Below are 19,120 nucleotides of genomic sequence, written 5' to 3'. Positions count from 1 at the left end.
ATCTTTTTTGGTTGGTTTCCGTGTGCCTTTATCGCCCTTCACCTCCTTTGTACGGTTTTGCAAACTCGTACACCAGAAGAAAGGGAGTTCCCTGTCACTGGGGTTGTCGACTGACATCATTTTTCTCAGCGGGTATAACGTGAAAGAAAAAGAAGGGAGAACATGGAGGAAAGGAGCCTTCCAAATATGTTACTGAAGTTTTCGGGTAATAATAAGAAGTCTGTTCTACGACGGAAATTTTGAAAAGTCTTTTGCACAAACGCCTTGTAAATGAATTAAGATATTTGAGAATGCTTACTTACCAGAAATATACATATCAAAATGTCATTTTTGCATGAATAATAGAGTTATTATCAAGGTAAATTGCATGTTGTAAAAACATTTTTGGGACCCCTCATATAGGACCCCGGTTAGCGAATGCAGCCCTGTTGTGCATTTCTCACACACAAAATATGGACTTTGTCGCAGGCAATGCTATGTACCTCGTATCTTTAAAGGGACTGTCGCATCCGGAACCGTGGTTACGAATCCAATACCAATGTGTTCGGTACACTACCACGAGCTATTTGCCAAATTTTCTCCTTCCAAAACGGACCAGGTGATGAGGAATCGAATTTAAAAGATCCGGTTTCGTTTTCATCCTCGAAAGCGCCAGCGCCAACAACATCGCGTGACGCAAGGTCGAATCTGGCTAATCCGCTGTGAAGGACGCTGTCGTCTGCCGCCAAGTCTGGGGCTGCTTTGTTTTTTTCCGGCACGTCGCCCGTATTCACATGTGACACTTTCTAGTGACTCGGATACTATCGCTACGCTTGCATCCTTCGCGTGGGATGTCATTTGGAAACCGACGCAGCGTTCCCGACTCCAGGAAAACTTCCTTCGAAAACCTCGATGTTTGATTTCGCACGCCAAGGATACATCTACAGCCAGACCCCAGACGAAGCGAAAGTTGGAAGCAGCTACATCACTAACGGGTATCCAGATGAAGCAAGGAGTGTTCATGCTGTCCGTGTATGCTCCTCGCATTTCACCGATAATGTGTACCTGGATGAGAACATCATGGAAGTGCAACTTGGATTGACACAAAAAAGGAACGAATTGAAACTTGACGCCGTTCCGACAGTGTTCCACGAACAAAGAGAGCCAGCAACTTCGACAGTAAGTCACAATGTCTATGTAGTTTCCCAATCGGGTCTGTCACTCTTGCGCGTGAGTAACTTAGCAGCAAAAGACGAAATCGGTACAACGTAAGGTATCCCCTAACCTATGATTAATAACTAGATAAATAAAATACAATAAACAAGTTCAAGTGATGTCATTCATATGAACGTGATTGACTTTTCTCGTTGTCGGACGCGTTATCGTGAAATTTTCACTGTTACTGAACCTGTGACTTTTGTGGAATGTGGTAGACATGATTGGTTTTCATGTGTATTACAGCTGCAGGCAGTTCGACAGGGTCAAGCGCAAGTGGTACGTATATTACTGAAATACATAGAATGTGTTTACAATTTTTGGACACAGAACAATTCGCAAACTATGAACCCCGATCACTAAAAGGAAGAACTGACGCTGTTTGTGTGCTGGTGTGTAGAAACAGGCACTATACAAACAGTACCTCTGTCCGTAACATAAGCGCCATAACCCACTTCCCAGTTACCTTTTATCTCTCTGTTTGTGAACTGTTTGTGTGCTGTAGGGCGGCGGTTTTTGCGGTTGTCGTAGCCAACTTGAGGTGCACTTTTGACGTTCTGTGTTATAGAAGGACCAGGTGCTGCTGATCAAGTCCCATCCATCCATGAAACGGCATCAAACAATGTACGTGTGTGCACGGCAATTTTGCTGAGAGACCTGGTTTTTACACTAATGCCTTTACGACGCCTCTGACAAATTAGGATCTTCCAGAACAGTGCTTTCTTCATCCAAGTTCAAGAAGTAAAGAGAATGACTTCATGGCTTCTACTGATATTCTCAGCGCTACATGCCAAGACAAAATAACTTGACAGCAGGAAATGAAAAGAAAAAAAAAAAGGTCCGTTTCAGGTCCACCCAAATCTTTGTGCAGAGGCTGACAACAACAACGCTATTGTGAGGTGATGAATGATGCTGATGCAGCGTTGAGATTAAGCCCTTGTTTCCTTTTTTGCAATGCTATACGTTACTGCTTGTTAAATGTAAAATGATGCACCTACCTCCAGACATTAAAGGGGCTACCAGAGATGTAGTGTCAATTCAACAGAAAACCTGCATGTTCTACGAGGCACTGTCACATAAGCTTTGGCCAAATTTGCTGTCCTGTGAGCTTTGATAGGATATGCCGTAGATAGTAAGAGGCCTCTTACTGTAAAAGGGAGGTGCATTAATCGAGTAGTGGGGTCTGAGGCATGAGGGCCATTTCAGGATGTACTAACCCTTCTAAAATTGTACACTTGGTTATGCCCAGAGATCGATCCAGATCCCCCCCAACACCCCGAGTTTTTTTCCTGTGTACCACTGTTATAATGAAACCGTCCAATTTACTGTCCAATCGTCCCTTTTTCATTGCAATTGAAGTACTTACAAAACTGTTTATTTTATTTTTTATTTTTGTGAGTCCCCACTTCAGATCCCAAGGGACATTGCCAGTGTGGTGCACGCTGATAACTGTCTGTGCATAGCAAATAATAAATATCTGTGCGTGAAGAGTTGGATGTGGACTTGTGCAATGGCTCTTGAATGGACAACACTCAGTCAACACAAAGATTTATTCACATTTGCGTGACTTATTGCCTGTCATTATAATAATTATTATAATACATAGACAAGAGGTAATGCTCTGCCAAGGATCTCTGAAGTTACAGTCATGAAAGCTGTTTTCAAGACAGTGGTGCTAAAAAAATGGATCAATGGCAGGTATCAAAATTTGTTTTGCTGTATCAAGGCAGAACAACCTTCCGTGGGAATGACAAATTTTGGACATTCCCAGACAGATGTATCACTTACTATGATAATGAGGTGTAACTGTACCATTAGTGAGTTATGAAACGTTACCTGAAATTATTTGACGTGTTATATCCCTCACATGCTATAATACTGCCAACGATAAGAAGCATTACACTATCATTAAAAGTATAACTGTCACTTATGGCCAGGTAGTTTATTGCTCCTGCCTATTCCTTTGCACTTCTCGGGATTACTGTGGTAACACAGATTCTGTTTCACACTTCTCAATTGGAAACTACGCAAGTCTATTATGGTGTAGGTGTGAACAGGAAATGAGGCACACTAAAGATGATAGTCCTGATAGGACCAGGATGGAAAAACGTTGGCGAATCATGCGGACGACACACCCAGGTATCTGTCGTCTGTTTTTCGGTCCAAGGAATCTCCAAACTCAGCTTGTAAACACACAATAAGCAGTGAACCTGACGTAGCTGTAAAAAGAAAGGACACTTTCCTAAACACGTAGCATAGTAATTTCCTGACAATCATTCTAATTCTAACCCGGCCCTTGAGTTGCACAGTTGGTTAGAGCCTTCGTAACTTTCATGGGGCACTCGTCGTGTGTGCAAACAACGACGACAACTACGAAAATAAGGATTGCTCGACGTGCCTATCTATCGTGGGCACAGTAGGCGAAGACTGTGATCGTCGCTGCAATACTGCGGTAGATACACCACTAGAAGTTCTGGCCGATGACAGGGAGCTGGGAACAAAGTGTGATGCGTGCGTGTGGTGCGTGCCGTCGTTGCACAACTCTACCACTTCACCAGCACTGCAGCATATAGGTACTCATCCAGTTCCTGAGGAACACAGACGCCGCACAAACACTTGGATTGTTTCCTGCGTCGTAGTGTGAATGTCACGGGATTAAGTATTGAGCACTCCGATCATGAACGTACCTAAAGCAGTGGTCCTGAGGCTCGTTCTGTTGCGCTAACGCAGCTGCGGCACGTACATCACCAGCGACTTGCAGAATAAGCGGATCCGTCGAATATGGGCCGTCACCAAACATGTATATTCGTCACGGGAGCTATTACTAAAGGCATTTGAACAGCACGATTCGCCACTTCCGCGTTCCGAGTCCGCCATCTCCGTATGTGCCTTCGCCTTCGTCTCCCTGACCTTGCTCATGCAAGCTGCAAGCCGCGGGGACTCCTCTGGCTCGCCGCGTTCTTATTGGTCAGATTCCATGTGACGTTGCTAAAGATTCTCAGCAGGGAGTTCCGCTTGACGCCCGCTTCCGTCGTCTGCTGTAGCGCCGCTTACACACGAATTATGCAAAAAGTATTCCGTCGATCGGAACGGGACTTTCGGAGTCATGGTCAGTGAAGGACGGGGAATCTCATTTCACTGTGGTTTCGGAATCGATCTGTGGTCGATGCGACTGTCCCTTTAATGAGCTCCCCTTCGACAGTTTTTCTTTGGATTCGAAGTACAAAGTAAAAAAAGCGCTACGGCAACTTTATCATAGGATGTACTACCTTTATATGTTCATGCACTGTCAAACTGTATGCCGCTGACTGCTTCAGGCCCAGTGCCACAAGCTTTTCCGCTTAGACGGGCCTGTTTTATTATATTTGTAGTTTGCTTTCTTGAGTAAAATTATTATTATTATTATTATTATTATTATTATTATTATTATGTAAGCGAGTGCAGAAAAAAAAGGAATACCGTTTCGAGCAGATTTTCCAGACTGGCATTGTAAGCGCTGTGTGTAGGCAATGTTTATAGCCTAATTTACAGCAGCTGGTAGATCCAATTGAGAGCCTCCGACATACCGGCATCCGTACCATCCGATCACACTTGTACGTCGCCATACAGTAAGTATGCACTAGTAAAACAATACGAAGAGCAACTAAAAATTCCATAATCAGTCAGTAGAGGCGGTAGTGACTTGTGAAAACAATAATTGTAGCATGAATATATAAGAACAAAAAAATAAAACTAAAGTATTCATGTAGCAATAGGAGACAAGCAAAAAGACGTGAATGTCTCGAATCGAACTACGGACCTTTCGTGGCAAAGTCCGGCACTTTACCACTCGACAAACAGCGGAGAGGGCGTGGGCCGCCTTAAACTCGCGAGGTCAACCGTGCACAATGGGGATTATTTCGTGAGTCGGAGGCGAACGGCGTGATAAGGACGGCGAGCGTGGCGCCATCTAGAATCGGGAAAATCGTGAATCGGAGTTGCTCTTCGACTGGTATGGCCTCTTAATGGCTTTTTTCCTCCTTATATATATGTATATATATATATATATATATATATATATATATATATATATATATATACAAGTGAAATAACAAGAAGCGGACTACAGATTCCAGGAACGTTAACAAAAACTAATTTATTTAATGGTTTTTTAACACATAGATTAAAAAAGAATGGTCGACGTTTCGACAGTGGCACTGTCTTCGTCAGGACACTTTTTTTGCGCCTGATGATATTCCTTTAATACGACGTAAAAAAATATATGTTTCAAATGGCGTACACTGGCGAATAGTGCGTTAAAACGTGCCCTACTCTGTGTGCGTAGGTGTCGGAGCCCGGCTGCCGATACCGCGGGACGGCGGGCCTCCTGTCGATGTCGTACAAGAAACAGACAATTTTGTGTAATCAAAAGTGGTATTTTATGTCGATATATTTACGAGGCTGCGAAAAAGGAGTATTTTGCAATAAGAGCGACAAACGATTCCAGTGAGTTTCTATGAAAAGGTCACTTTTCTGCATTCACTGTCGACTGTACGAGCTGTGAATGTTTCTCGGCCTCGATTTCCGATGCCTTGCTTTGCCACGCATGCGAACCTTGTATGCCACTTTGATGCTGCACACATATTACTCATTCCTTTTTCTTTTGCATTCTAAAAGAAGCCACTTCCTCAGCGCGTACATGCACAGTAAACTTCTTTACACTTTTTTGTGTAAATGGCTTGTCCCATGGCGCACACCTTCTTGGTGTTGCATTTACACTCATATGATAGGTGTTTTCTAATACACCCTTTAGGTAAGTGCATTCCTAATAAAACACTATTAAAACGGGGGTTTAAAAACAAAAACACCTTAAAAAGGGGAGTATTCTATTGAAAACACCTTTTATGATGGAATTATTTGCTAGCAAATATTCCGTCGCAAATAGTGTAATAGAAGCTTCCGCGGCAGGATACCGAGACCACTGGCCAAGACATACAGTTGGACGTTCTTGCTTCTATGGCAAGCAGCACCGTGTCTACGGCATACTTCCAGCCGTGGTTCCATCCTAGAACCTAAACCGGAGTGGAATGCGTCGCAGGCACGACTCGTTAGTTTGGTAACACTGTGGGACCAACGTGAGTGCCGAGGTTTGAAGAGACCTGGGTACCCTCAGTAGCCTATAATGGCGTGTCGGATGGATCATATGCTGAAATACAATTTGTTGTGGCACGTTCGTTACATGTGGTGGGGCGGGAAACGTTTCTAACGGTGGCGCGAATGTGTTTTTGGAATTAACATCCACGTTTGCAACGAGTGAAAGGTATAGGCTAAAATTCTAACATCCCTCCCTGTCAAATACTGTGTTTTTAGCTCAGGCTATCGTCTATAAGGTAATTACTTGCTGAGCGGAGCTGTGAAACCAGCATAATTTCTCTCTCACGAAATAAAACACCATTTCTTACACCATATTTCCAATTCAAATGGGGTGTAAAAAAGGTGTATTCAATGGTAAACACCTGTTTCAACACCCCACTTTACACCCTTAATGATCGACATTGGATAAAACGTGGTGTATGTCGATATTACACCTTTAGTAATGCTCTTTTTGCACCGTTTGCGGAATAGAAAAGGGTGCTCTTAAAAGAATACACCTTTTTTTGAGCAAATAAAGGTGTAAAATGATTTACTGTGTGAAGTAAATGGACGCGCTTTAGGTGTTTTGGCAAGCACGTTATCACATCTTGTGACCATACCATACTCGGGTGAATGCAGGTTAGGTGTAGTGGCATGGTGCTTGATTATTTCACCGATCCTCTCACACGCACTTTTGTCGTGGCCTGTTCCTGTGAACAGCCGTGCCGTGCTCGTCAAAGTAGACTTGGAAAGCTCATAGAGCCTATGACGATTTATAAAATGGCCCGCCGCTCCGTCTTACACGTAAATCATATTAGCTTCAAGAGGAACATTCTCGTCAAGCCACTCTTCGATAGAGATGGATTGACTGTGCTGAATCGTGACACAACCCTTCGCTCACCACACCAGAACTGTGCGTTTCTATGCCAGCAGTTACCAGTGTTTTACCTGCTACCCGAAAAAGGTAGCGCAATACCGATACGCGCTACCTGAGCAAAAGCTAACGAAATCCCGATATCGTTACACGTTCCTAAAAGTATAGCGGAATACCGCTACCGTTACTCGTAAAAAGTAACGCGATACTTTATGCGCTACGTTTTAGGACAGAAACGAACAGAATCATTGATGACGTACTTTAAATGTCCCAACCAGGACAACTCCAACCATACACGGAATCACCAAGAAGGTTAATCCCAAACAGGGAACAAGTAGAGGGCACAGCCTCTTTCTAAGATGCCGACCTCTGTGCGCTCCTTTCGGGCTACGTGCTCGGTCTTCGCAGAATGCGCCGTGATATTGGGCAGCTTGTTCGAAGGCAAGCAGAGTAGAGGCTTCATGATAGATCGAAGTCGAGTTGTCACGAACCTACGATACGGAAGTAGCGGGAGCGGTAGAGCTCAAAGATTGCGCTACCGCAGATTTGTAACGGAAATACTTCTTACGCTACACATTTAAAAAAGTAGCGCGTTCTCTGCTCCGCTACCGAAAAAAGTAACGGGTACGGTAGCGCCGCTACTAGTAACGGCACTACGTACAAAACTGGCTGTTACCACAGATGTGAATATGGAAATATGTTTTCCCCGATTGGCAAGCTTTATTTCGCAAGGAATGGCTACTGTCCAGTTTTCAGAGAAATCGAGGAGCATTATGTGCGTCTTGGAAGGTGGATTGCGCACTATTTTGCTCTCGTATGGCTCTGCTATGAACGTCTCTAATGTAATTATAACAAATGCGAGAACCCGCCCACTTCCTTAGCTCTGAGGGGAAATGTGCTGAAAGTCCTCTGCATAGTGAAAAAATATCGTAAAATTAAGTAAAGCAAGGTTCGCGAGAACTTATGGGGACCCTGGAAAAAGCAACTCCTAACTCGATATTCATTTGTACAGTATGAGTATCACCGTGTACGCTCCTTGCAAGAGTGAGGTTTTGCCTTCGCTGACCATTTAGTCGTTGAAATACGGCTTTACGGCAACGTAGGATCTCATTCAGAGGCTTTTCTGGGAAATAACTAACTCGCAGGCGTGGATTCTTTCTTCAGCAGGACGTCAGAAGTTTGCCGACGAATAAGCACAGGTAAGGCTATGGCCAGACAACCTTGCACAAACAAAGGGCGCATCGACAGGAGGCCCGCCGTCCCGCGGTACCGGCACTCGGGCTGCGACACGTACCCTCGCAGACTAGGGCTCCGTTTTGACTCGCTAACCGCCATTGTACGGCTTTTGAAGCAGAATTTTTTACGTCGTATGTAAACTATGATATCGGACCGTGTCTTGGGAAAATATAAATCACATCAAAAGGGGACTTTTCGAGAAACGGACGCGCAAAATTCTTGTTTTTTCGAAATATGCCTAAACATTTGCCACTTTCAGCAGATACATGAAGCAGGTATACGCACGATAGATACATCATACGAAAGAGCACTGAGAGCTGACTGAAATGACACCAAGTATGCTAATGAGGGAGAACTACAGCCAGGGAAATCATGCGTCGAAGTTGGAATAGAACTGCGCGACAGCGCAGGTTCGCCATTTTTTACAGCAGAAAGCGTTGCACCTGCACGCTAAAATTTGCGCTCGGACTGCTGGCCTGTACGCATACTAAAGCATTAAAAATGTTCACTACAATAAACACAACAACACACAATTACAACAATTACAAGTACTACAATTTTCTCGATGTTCTTTTTTTTTTGCGCGAAAACTATTTCGTAGAAATTATTCATTTTACCGATGTTGGTCATCAAGTACGATGAGCTTCTAAATACAAAATAATAATGGAAATCGAGGAGGTCGATGGGGCCACTCTGCCTGAACTGACGTGAGCCCGGCCTAGTGCGCTTTTCGAGGCGAGCAGGAGCAGGGAGGGCTCATAATCGGTGACCGTACTGCCGAGCCTAAGTCGCAAGTATGCCGAAAAAGTAAAAAAAAAAAAAAATAATAAAAAACTTCAGTGTAACAAAAAGTACATTTCAGTTTTTTTCTCCATGCATAAATGAGGTACTCTACAGTGCTATGTGAAGTACGCCGGGCTTGGTATCGCAATTAAAATTTTTCTCAGTGAAATATGCACTTTTCGAGTATTTCCGTGATTTAACGATTTTTGCCGCGCCTAGATCGCCGAGAAAAGACGACAGAATTTTAAGTAAAAATTGTTTTTACATGCTTCAGTTATTTTTTGATCACACTAAAAAGTTTACCAAAATTTAAAACTGTTTCCCAGAATTCCCGAAATCCTAAATCTTGCAGCTGACTGTTGAGGCCCGGTAAGCAGGTAGCGTGGCCCTTCCAGAAAAAGACGTTTAATACCCCGGTCACACAGGCGTCAACTTAGCGTCAATTTCGTGAAGTGCACTCTAACAAAGCGAATGTCGATTTCACTACGTGCTTCTACACGGCTCAAGTAAGTAGCATTTAAGGAATGATGGCGTTGCCACTGGTTAACGAGAAACGGGAGCAGCGTTTTAAAGCGTGCGTGCCACAATACCCTTTCCCGGAATATTTTTCTTTCATTTAGAAACTCCTCCTGCAAGTATTCTTCCAACATTAAAAAAACTGGCCTCAAGCATGTATACCACAACAAAAGTGGCCGCCGCCGCATCGGCGAGACCGCGACGTTCTCACAAACGGTTAACCAGAGACATGTTTTTTTTCTGCACAATGTCACACTGTACTAAAATATAATAACACTCGTTTTCAAATATTGAGGTATCACCCCCCCCCCTTTTTTTTTACCTGTATACGACAAAGCCTGCCGTCGAGGCTAATAACTCGGTCAGACGAAGAGAGATGAAGTGAGTTTGGGGAACTCACTAAATCGTTAGTGCACTAGGTGCCGAGTGTCACTAAAAGGTGGCCTGTGACAGCGCGCGAAGAACATTAAGTGCAAGCGCCACTCCTTGAAAGTGACACTAATGTTTACTAATGTTGAGTTCCAATGGCAGAGTCGGAGCAGGTGGCAGATTCGGCAATAGAGCGGCTTGATCTGGACTAGAGCAAGTGATCCCAATCTGCGACTGGAGCACTTGCGCCCAACTTGGAGTTTAGCCCTTGCCAGTCTCCCTTGGTGGTGGTGCGAGAGACAGAGGAAGAAGAAGCAGAAGAAGGTACTCATGTTTCATTATAACGCCATGTTTTGCAACATCAAGGTTCTTCTAGTCTCCTAACTTTGCTAATGTAATGTCTGACTTTATCGCTTCCTTCATGAAACAAAATCGCAAACGTACGACGCGAAAGACTAGTCACGGCGAAGACGCGTTGCGAGGCGGCCATGTTGGCGAAGCAGATACAGGAAACAGGAAACACAAGCGACAAGTGACAGGTTCCGGTTGAATGTTCCTATTTTGGCAGAACAGTCTAGGTTGATCCGTGGAGCGACCTTGGCTCGAATGCCGCTCCGCGGCTCCCATTGGAAGACTCCAGAACTGTTCCCAATCTGCCAATCGAACAGACTTGCTCTCGGCGAAGCAACAAAACTTGCTCCGGAGGCGCTCCGAATCTGCCATTGGAATTCAACATAAATAAGTCTGTCTGACAGGGGTATACATTTTCACCTCCCTCGGTACGGTGCTCACGACACGCTTCCATTGGGGGTTTTGCTCGCTGCGCAAACTTCAGAGCCCCGTAGCGTTAGAACGCGGCGGTCGAGGAGCATCGCTAGATCACTTGGCCTGGAATGCATCACGTATTATATTCGACAATTTGCAATGTTGCTGCTTGTAGCAAAAAAACATTCCTCCTCGGAGTGACGGTCCGGCTGACAATGACCCACTCAAATATACGATTATATTATATTGTAGCGTATGATTTTACCCTCCATTATTATACAACACATGTTGAAGCCACGACCTAGTAGATTATAACGACCATGTCATAGGTACCCCATCCCAGCTTTTGGTAGCTAGAAGTGACGCTACCCATGGGCCCGGTCATTGCTTCATCAGCTTCTAATATACTTTGTACCTCACCTTATATTAGTAGTTTTGTACAAGCGGTGGCTGTCCCACGAGGGACGCCTCTTTATAACGTTGATTGTCATCATCATTCTACGCGTTTCCATAGGAGCTGTTGCTGTCGTCTACTACGGTAGTCGTACGTCCGCTTCTCCGCGTTGAAATTTCACATTTCTATTGTCCAATCATGATGTAGACCTCGGTGGACGAGGAGTAGCGCCCCTAATGAATGGCGGGGACGGGCTCCTCATAAAGGTTGCCAATTATGACATAGTCGTTATAATCTAGTAGGTCATGGTTGAAAGGCATGGCACCTAGATGAATACATACTTTGCAGGTAACTTTCTATTCCTGGGTCCTGAACCACTCAGTCACCGCAATCAAGTTAGAAAGCCCACCCCACACATACACGACCCCCCCCCCCCCGCAAAAAAAAACATGCGATGAAGCAAAGCAGTGATAAAAATATAGCTCACCCCGCATTTTATAATGTCACATATTCCGCGCCTTCCACCAGTCTGCTCATGGTCCATTCTGTACCACAAATCGTCCACAGAATATTCTTGCGGCACGCTAATGTCCACTGCGTCCACTTCTGCTTTGTTGTCAGGAAGGCAAGGTGACGACCTGCACAGCAATCAATAAAATACGTTTAAAATAAGTATAAGTTCGTACCGGAAGAATCTATACAGTTACAGTTACGACAGGCAGCCACAAGCATGCACTTTGTGTCAGCAAGCAGAGTCAGGGGCTATGGGAGTGCGCCACTGCTTTGACTGCAGCGACGCAGGTTGATGTAGAAGTGGAACAGTCCGAGAACGAAGGGGTTTAAGTGGTTAGCCTGTGTATGGACTGAGAGTCAAAGACTCCACAGATAACATTCCTCATGGCTTGCTACGCACTCACCAAAATAGTGTGGTATCCATAGACGGTAAATAATTAAGAAACTATGCTTGCTTGTGGCATATCAATATAAAGTTCCATCAATTTCATTCAAATCATATGCCTTCTTAAAAAAATACGTCAACATGGGATTCTAATGTCTCGGGAGTGCCTATTGCACAAAACCTTGAAAGAACTACTCGACGACTTTGGACGTGAAAAAAAAATCGCTCTGGAGCAACGAAATGAATTAGCAGCAAATAAATTGTTAGACCTTAATTTGAATTTATGTTTCAGCGGTCTGGGACCCACAGACAACTTTATTACGAGATGATGAATGGGGAGTTTCATCTCCAGGGGTGGTACTCTACCCCATTGGTGGCCGTGATGCCGGGAATGAAATAATGAGCCCCTTCAAAATAGGGATTGAAGTTTGTGGTATCCAGAAAGTTGAAGAGTGTCCACCGCAGTGACAGCATTGACGAGGGTCAACTTGTTTTAATGCGTTAACGCAACTGCTCCGTAAAAGTCATATCGAGGCGCATTCGATGAACTAATGCGATCTCTTGACGAGAGGTGTGTCGACGCAGCCGAAAAGTGAGCGCTGGATCAACGCTCTCATCATAGCTGGGAGGATAAACCACCAACGGTGTGTGCATGGCGATGATGCTCCTGTAGTACTTTGCTTATTGCTTCAACTATACAACAAGGCTCGGACAGGTCCGTATCTAGTTCACGTCAGCCATTCGAATTGAGCATTGCAATCTGCATGCCTGGATGTGAAGCGGGGAGTAGGAGAGCCAAAGTTAAGGAGGAGGAGACAAAAAAAAAAAAAAAAAAACTAGCGCAATCGTTTATTAGAGACATCAATATGAGAATGATTAAAAAGAGTGTAAGCCCATGGGCCCCTTGCTCAGGATTTCTCGTTGGTCAACTCCTGGTCCTCCAATGTTCTGCTTGGTATTCAGCATCGCCTACAGTTGGTGACCTCAGTCAAACTACAGATAATGCACTGCGAATCTCAAATGCGAGACAGAATTCGCAGCGATAGCCGATGCACCCACTGTGGACATAAAAAGATTCAACGGTAGTATCATTTTATGGCACAAGTGTCACTTTTCGCAGTTTGTCAAGAAGTTGGAACCTGATGATGTGGTCTTAATTGGAAGCAAAAGGCCCAGGAGATTATGGGATATAGGCCGAATTCTGAAGACTTTCAAAAGAGAACAACAACAACAAAAACTTTATTTTGAGATGAAGAGTGGGGAGGCTCATCGCCAGAGGCGGTACTCTACCCCATTACTGGTGGAGATGTGGGCCCAAAACGTGAGAAGTCCCAAGACAAGACGTCAAAGAGAGACGCCAAAAACGGTGCGCACCGGAAGCGACCTCACCGAGGCGCCCCCGCGCCTCACGTAGTCAGGTGGGAAATCGCACTTCCTTGGACGCTGAGAACCACCTGCCACCGAGGACGACCTACCTAGACGTGGAATAGTCAATGCGAAATGTAACAAAAAAAAGAGAGAGAGAGAAAACGGAAAAGCAGGCGATCGCCCCAGTATTGGCGAGGCGCGTGACGTTGCAGACTGGCAGCAGAGCTCTTGAGCTCCAGGGCTACGCGCCGCGCTCGTAGCTTTTATGCAAATGTGTTCACCTGGACTTGTAATAGCAATTTCTACTTCTCCGAACAATTTGCCCTCGAGTCCTTCCACGGTCCTTTCACCTCTTTTTCGCTATCTGTATTCATTGATTGCCTGCGCATGACACAGCTTAGGTGTTTCCGCAGTTCTAGTAACAACAAAAGCGTGTTTTAAGTTAATGGAGTTTCACTCACCTTAGAACACTTGCACATATTGGTGCTTGTCGGCTTTGGCTTTCGTCCGTCTGCGACCCTGCAACTGTCGTCACATTAGCAATGGCCGGATGAACTGTAGATAGACAAGATCTGACGTAACCCCTGAACCTTCTTTGCGCTTAACAGGTTCATCGAAGTCCGTGGCGAGCGTTCAATAAATTGAAATCCGACCTTTTGCTGCTGTTAAAGATTAGCTTCTTATTTAAGTACACGAGGCTTCCAATGAAAACACCGTCTCTAATAGTAGTCCAGCATAGGAAAAAAAATTGACGTATCGTTTCTGTCCTTTCGTGCTCCCTACTCTCTGGATTGTACATTATGCATCTTCTTCACCAGCTCGTTTGCTTCCTAGCCATTTTTTTTCATAGTTTCCGGTCACCTTAGCTTGGTTGCAAAAATACTCCAAAAGCCGGGAGACGACATAACTAGACAAAAAAGTAGAGAACTCCGGCTTCACATAACGAAATAACAAGGTTTACTCAGACGTTTCGTCCGTCAGTCGGGTCTCGTGCAAGTCAGGTTTCGTGCAAGTCAGGACATCGTCAGTGCCAAACCGAATGAGAGATTACACAACCGGTAGCTATTTACGAAGATGAGAGTACTGTTCGGGAAGGGGGCCATGGTTTTTGTTACAAACCGGTGGGTCACCGCGTATATGCCAAGACTCTAGAAGCTTTCTCGGTCCCCATCTTTATTCTCGAGCCAAGGTCACTGCGTTGTGGAAGTAGAAACAATGTCCCGTGTCCCAACAATGTTCTGTAAGCTCCGTCTTAAACCGTGTGGCGTGATTGCGTGATGATATGTGGCGTCATTGGTGGCGTGATCTTGATGATTATACCAGATCAAGTGAGATTCGTAATGCACTAAGTGGTACTTCCAAATTTAGAGTGACAGTCACCTAAAGAAAAGTGTGTCTGGAACGTGTTCCATACTTTTGTACCTTGTTCAACAGACATTTTTAATTTATTAATGACTCAGCTAGGCTCGGTAACAACATCAGGCGTTGCACTCCTTCATCACGGATTGCAAAGCGTCACACCAGGTGGATGCACTCTCGTCACCATGACGGCTTTCATGCAATACATAAGAAATGTGCTAACGACGAGGGGGGGGGGGGGGAAGCAAACAGAAAAACATGCACGCATACAAGAATTTCAATATGCCACACGCTACTAACCACGCACGTACACTTCTTGACGTCTACTGTTAATCATGGACATGAACACTGCGCATCGCAACATGCCTAACCACTGCAAATCGCGGGTTCAAACTGCTCATCACGAGAAGACCTACAGGGCTCAATAAAGGAAAGCGTGCACAGAAAAGACTCAATAAATTTCCAAGGCTAGGCATAGTTGCATGACGACAGGTCTGAACAGGTCAGGACGCGAATGGTACTGCGCACACATATTCTGTCACACGAGGGAAAAAGAAGGCACAGAGAGAGCACTCACGAGGCTGCTAGGCATTTCGAGAAAGGAATGCATGCACAAAGAAGAGAAAGCTAGACCGAAAAGAACTGCGGTAGAAGAAAGAAAGGAGATGTAACGCAGCCCGCGAGTGGTGCTGGCCAGCAGCCCCGAATGCGTGGACCAAGGGCTTGCGGTCTGTGAACAGTACGAATGGGCGACCCTCCAGGACATAGCGGAAGTACCTGACGGCGGCGAGCGCTGCAAAGAGCTCGCGGCCAAAGGCATTGTATCATTGTTGAGTGGGCGTGAGCTTCACCGAAAGGAAGGCGATGGGCTGCCATTGATTGTCAAGGTACTGCTGAAGGACAGCCCCGGTAGCCGATCCTGACGCGTCCACAGCCAGGGACGTAGGAGCATCATGGCGCAGGTAGACCAGCATAACCGCGTCGCTGCCTTCCTAGCTACCTGTGGCCGCTTTTAGGTCGCCCGACCACCTAACCCCCACCACCGTCCCCGTCTCTACAACCCACGCCCGTCCACCTGGAAGTATTATCCCCCCTCTCATACTCCTGGCCAATCGCCCTGTGTGGCTAAGGGCCATTTTCAATGTGGTTGAAGAAGAAGAAGAAGAAGAAAGAAGAGGGGGATATATTTATTACGATAAAGGAAGACACAAGGGGGAAAGGTCTGCCAAACGGGACGCCGCCTTGCTGTTCCACAAAGAAAAGAAAAGAGAAAGAAAGAAAAGGATAATAAATTAAGGAAAAAAGAAAGGTAAAGGACGGGGAAATAAATAACTAAATAATAAATAATATATAAAATAAATAATAAATAATAAAATAATAAAATAAATAAATAAATAATAAATGCATTAGCCAATTACGCATTGAGAACCAATCACTGTCCCGAATGGATATCATTCTTGCGCCAGAGTGGGAAAAAAAGGAGAGCACGACTTTTGTGGTATGATGCCCTGACGCGAATTCCCACAAACAGCCGTACGCCTTCCGTTATGAACAAATTGGGATGCAGAAAAGGATGCCACCCAAAATTGTAATCCTGCCGGACGATGTCGACGAGATAAAGCCCCGTTTTTGGAGCGCCAGCGATCACAATGCCATGAGTGCACGCGGAGCGGAGTGCGGTGTACGCTGCGAACGGGGCCGTGGCAACGCTCTGTTAACCAACAAGAAACGGAATCAAATGCGCCATGCGCTGTGGCTGTTAGTTATCAAGCATAAGACGGTCACAAATGAGTGGGACAAAGTAACATTCCACTTTAACGATACCCTACACTGTCTTTCAAGGTAAGCAAGCTGTAGAGTTCAGAGGAGGAAAGAAAACGATTATGTAAAATGAAACGATTAAACGTCTCCTAGGAAAACGTTTATGTACGTATATGTATTGCTGTACGTTTATGCTTGCGAAGACGTCTAAACGTATCCTGGGAAAACGTTTAAATACGTGCTGTTGAACGTATATCTAACACAACACGTTTAAACGTGTTTTAAGAAAACGTTTAACTTGTGAAACGTACTACAAAACGCGTCTCTTAAGAACACGTTTTCACGTTTAAACGTTTAACATAGAGCTCTAGTTTGAAGTGCCATGGCCACACTCTAAGAAAAAAAGGGGTAGAACGGGGAGCAATTGCAGGTTCTACTCCCCTAGTCTGCAATTACTCCCCATTTTAGTCGCCTCACCCGACATTTACTCCCCAGGACTGCAAATTGTCACTGAACTTCGCGAATAGCCTCGTGAATACAAGTCTGCGTAAATATGTACCCTTGGTCAATTTGAACGGCACAAGACTCTATAACTCAGCCAACGTAGCAATTTCCCAGCCATACAGAGTAAGAAACAGTTAGCGCATCTTCTTTTCGCAAATTGTGCCCTATGTATGGCACAAGATATTATATCACTCAATACATCACGTTTGACGGTTTGCTTCAAGTATTTTCATGCATGCACACGAATCATGTACTTGGGACTCTCACCACAGTGCGAGAAACGCAGTCTCCACTCTGTGACATTCATTTACTCCCGTGCATTTACTCTCGAAAGGGGCTATTTTTTTGTGGCAATGCATTTAGTCCCCAAAAGGAGTAAAAGTGCTCCTTTTTTCTTAGAGTGCAGTAGGTTACCTAAGGGCTATCTGCGCAAATAAGCTGCGCTTACACACAAGTGTTTGTATCAGCCCCCGCATTGGTGAACCAATTCAATTGTGCTGAGAGCATACGCTGCTAGTAAGCGATAGGGAACACTCACCACTTTCTTCTTTTTCCATGTTGAACGTTCCAACGATGCTGGCAAGTGAACCTAGCTTTTCTATTGATCCAACGAGACAAACTTGAATCAGTCCTCTGATGAACCTGGCAAAAAAAAATAATCATTGCGCTTAAGACCCATCAGTCCGCGATGACTATTTAACAAAATTCAAAGATCCCACGTGCGACGATCGCGAAAGTTCTTGCAGTTCATGGCTTCTATCTAAGCGGCACTCTTGAATGGTTTTCAGAGTATGAGTGTTTCAAAATACTTCCAATATCGTGACTCCACCTCATTGGTCATGAGAGCCCATACATGTAATCATATTGTGAACGTCCAAAACAAGTTCTTTTTTTTTTCTTTTGCATCGGCAGTTTGCACAAGTATGTGTGTGTTGTCGCACACAGGATCAGCGGGGGGGGGGGGGGGGGGGGGGCTACCTTGGATGTGGCCGTGTCCAAACTGTTAATGTGTATAAACTACCAGTACTGTGTTTCTCCGTTCAGCTCCAAGATGACTGAAGAAATACCAGTTCAGGACTGTTTAATAGTTCAACATGAAAAATCACGTTTGGTTTGACACTGTGCGAGCGACACATCATATTTATGTCTGGTGTCAATTTCTTCCGTTTCTTCTCTTCCAGGGGTTGCATGAGCAGCTGCAGCGAAACAGGAGCCTGTGCTTGGCAAGTGTTATATCACCCATTTTTTTTCTCCTCTCTTTCTTTCTTTTACTTTCTTCCCCTGTGGTAACTTGGCTATGCTTGTTTCAGAGCTTGCACACCAAGCTACAGCACAACAGGAGCTTGTGCGCGGTAACTGTTTAGTTCTCCCTGTTTTCTTCCATGTAACTTTAAGTACAACATACCAGGGGTTGCATGAGAAGCTGCAGCGAAACAGGAGCCTGTGCCTGGCAAGTGTTATATCACCCCTTTTGTTCTCCTCTCTTTCATTCTTTTACTTTCTTCCCCTGTGGTAACTTGGCTATGCTTGTTTCAGAGCTTGCACACAAAGCTACAGCACAACAGGAGCTTGTGCGCGGTAACTGTTTAGTTCTCTCTGTTTTCTTCCATGTAACTTTAAGTACAACATACCAGGGGTTGCATGAGAAGCTGCAGCGAAACAGGAGCCTGTGCCTGGCAAGTGTTATATCACCCATTTTTTTTCTCCTCTCTTTCTTTCTTTTACTTTCTTCCCCTGTGGTAACTTGGCTATGCTTGTTTCAGAGCTTGCACACCAAGCTACAGCACAACAGGAGCTTGTGCGCGGTAACTGTTTAGTTCTCCCTGTTTTCTTCCATGTAACTTTAAGTACAACATACCAGGGGTTGCATGAGAAGCTGCAGCGAAACAGGAGCCTGTGCCTGGCAAGTGTTATATCACCCCTTTTGTTCTCCTCTCTTTCATTCTTTTACTTTCTTCCCCTGTGGTAACTTGGCTATGCTTGTTTC

The 19,120-nt window shown here is 44.9% G+C and overlaps 1 protein-coding gene across 1 annotated transcript in view; it reads right to left on the bottom strand.

Moving 5' to 3' along the window:
- The window catches only part of LOC135395895 (uncharacterized), a 43,283-nt gene extending 24,454 nt beyond the window's left edge, over positions 1–18,829 (bottom strand). The window contains exons 1-4 of the mRNA XM_064626985.1: positions 18,765–18,829; positions 17,672–17,775; positions 13,971–14,034; positions 11,731–11,881 (exon numbers count right to left, since the gene is read on the bottom strand). Of these exons, the coding sequence (XP_064483055.1) occupies positions 11,731–11,881; positions 13,971–14,034; positions 17,672–17,775; positions 18,765–18,829 (384 nt within the window). The remainder of the gene's footprint in view (positions 1–11,730; positions 11,882–13,970; positions 14,035–17,671; positions 17,776–18,764) is intronic.
- Positions 18,830–19,120: the final 291 nt, after the last annotated feature.

The sequence above is a fragment of the Ornithodoros turicata genome, chromosome 1 (genome assembly GCF_037126465.1).
Source record: "Ornithodoros turicata isolate Travis chromosome 1, ASM3712646v1, whole genome shotgun sequence".
Taxonomy (NCBI): domain Eukaryota; kingdom Metazoa; phylum Arthropoda; class Arachnida; order Ixodida; family Argasidae; genus Ornithodoros; species Ornithodoros turicata.
This window is presented reverse-complemented; position numbering and strand designations above follow the sequence as displayed.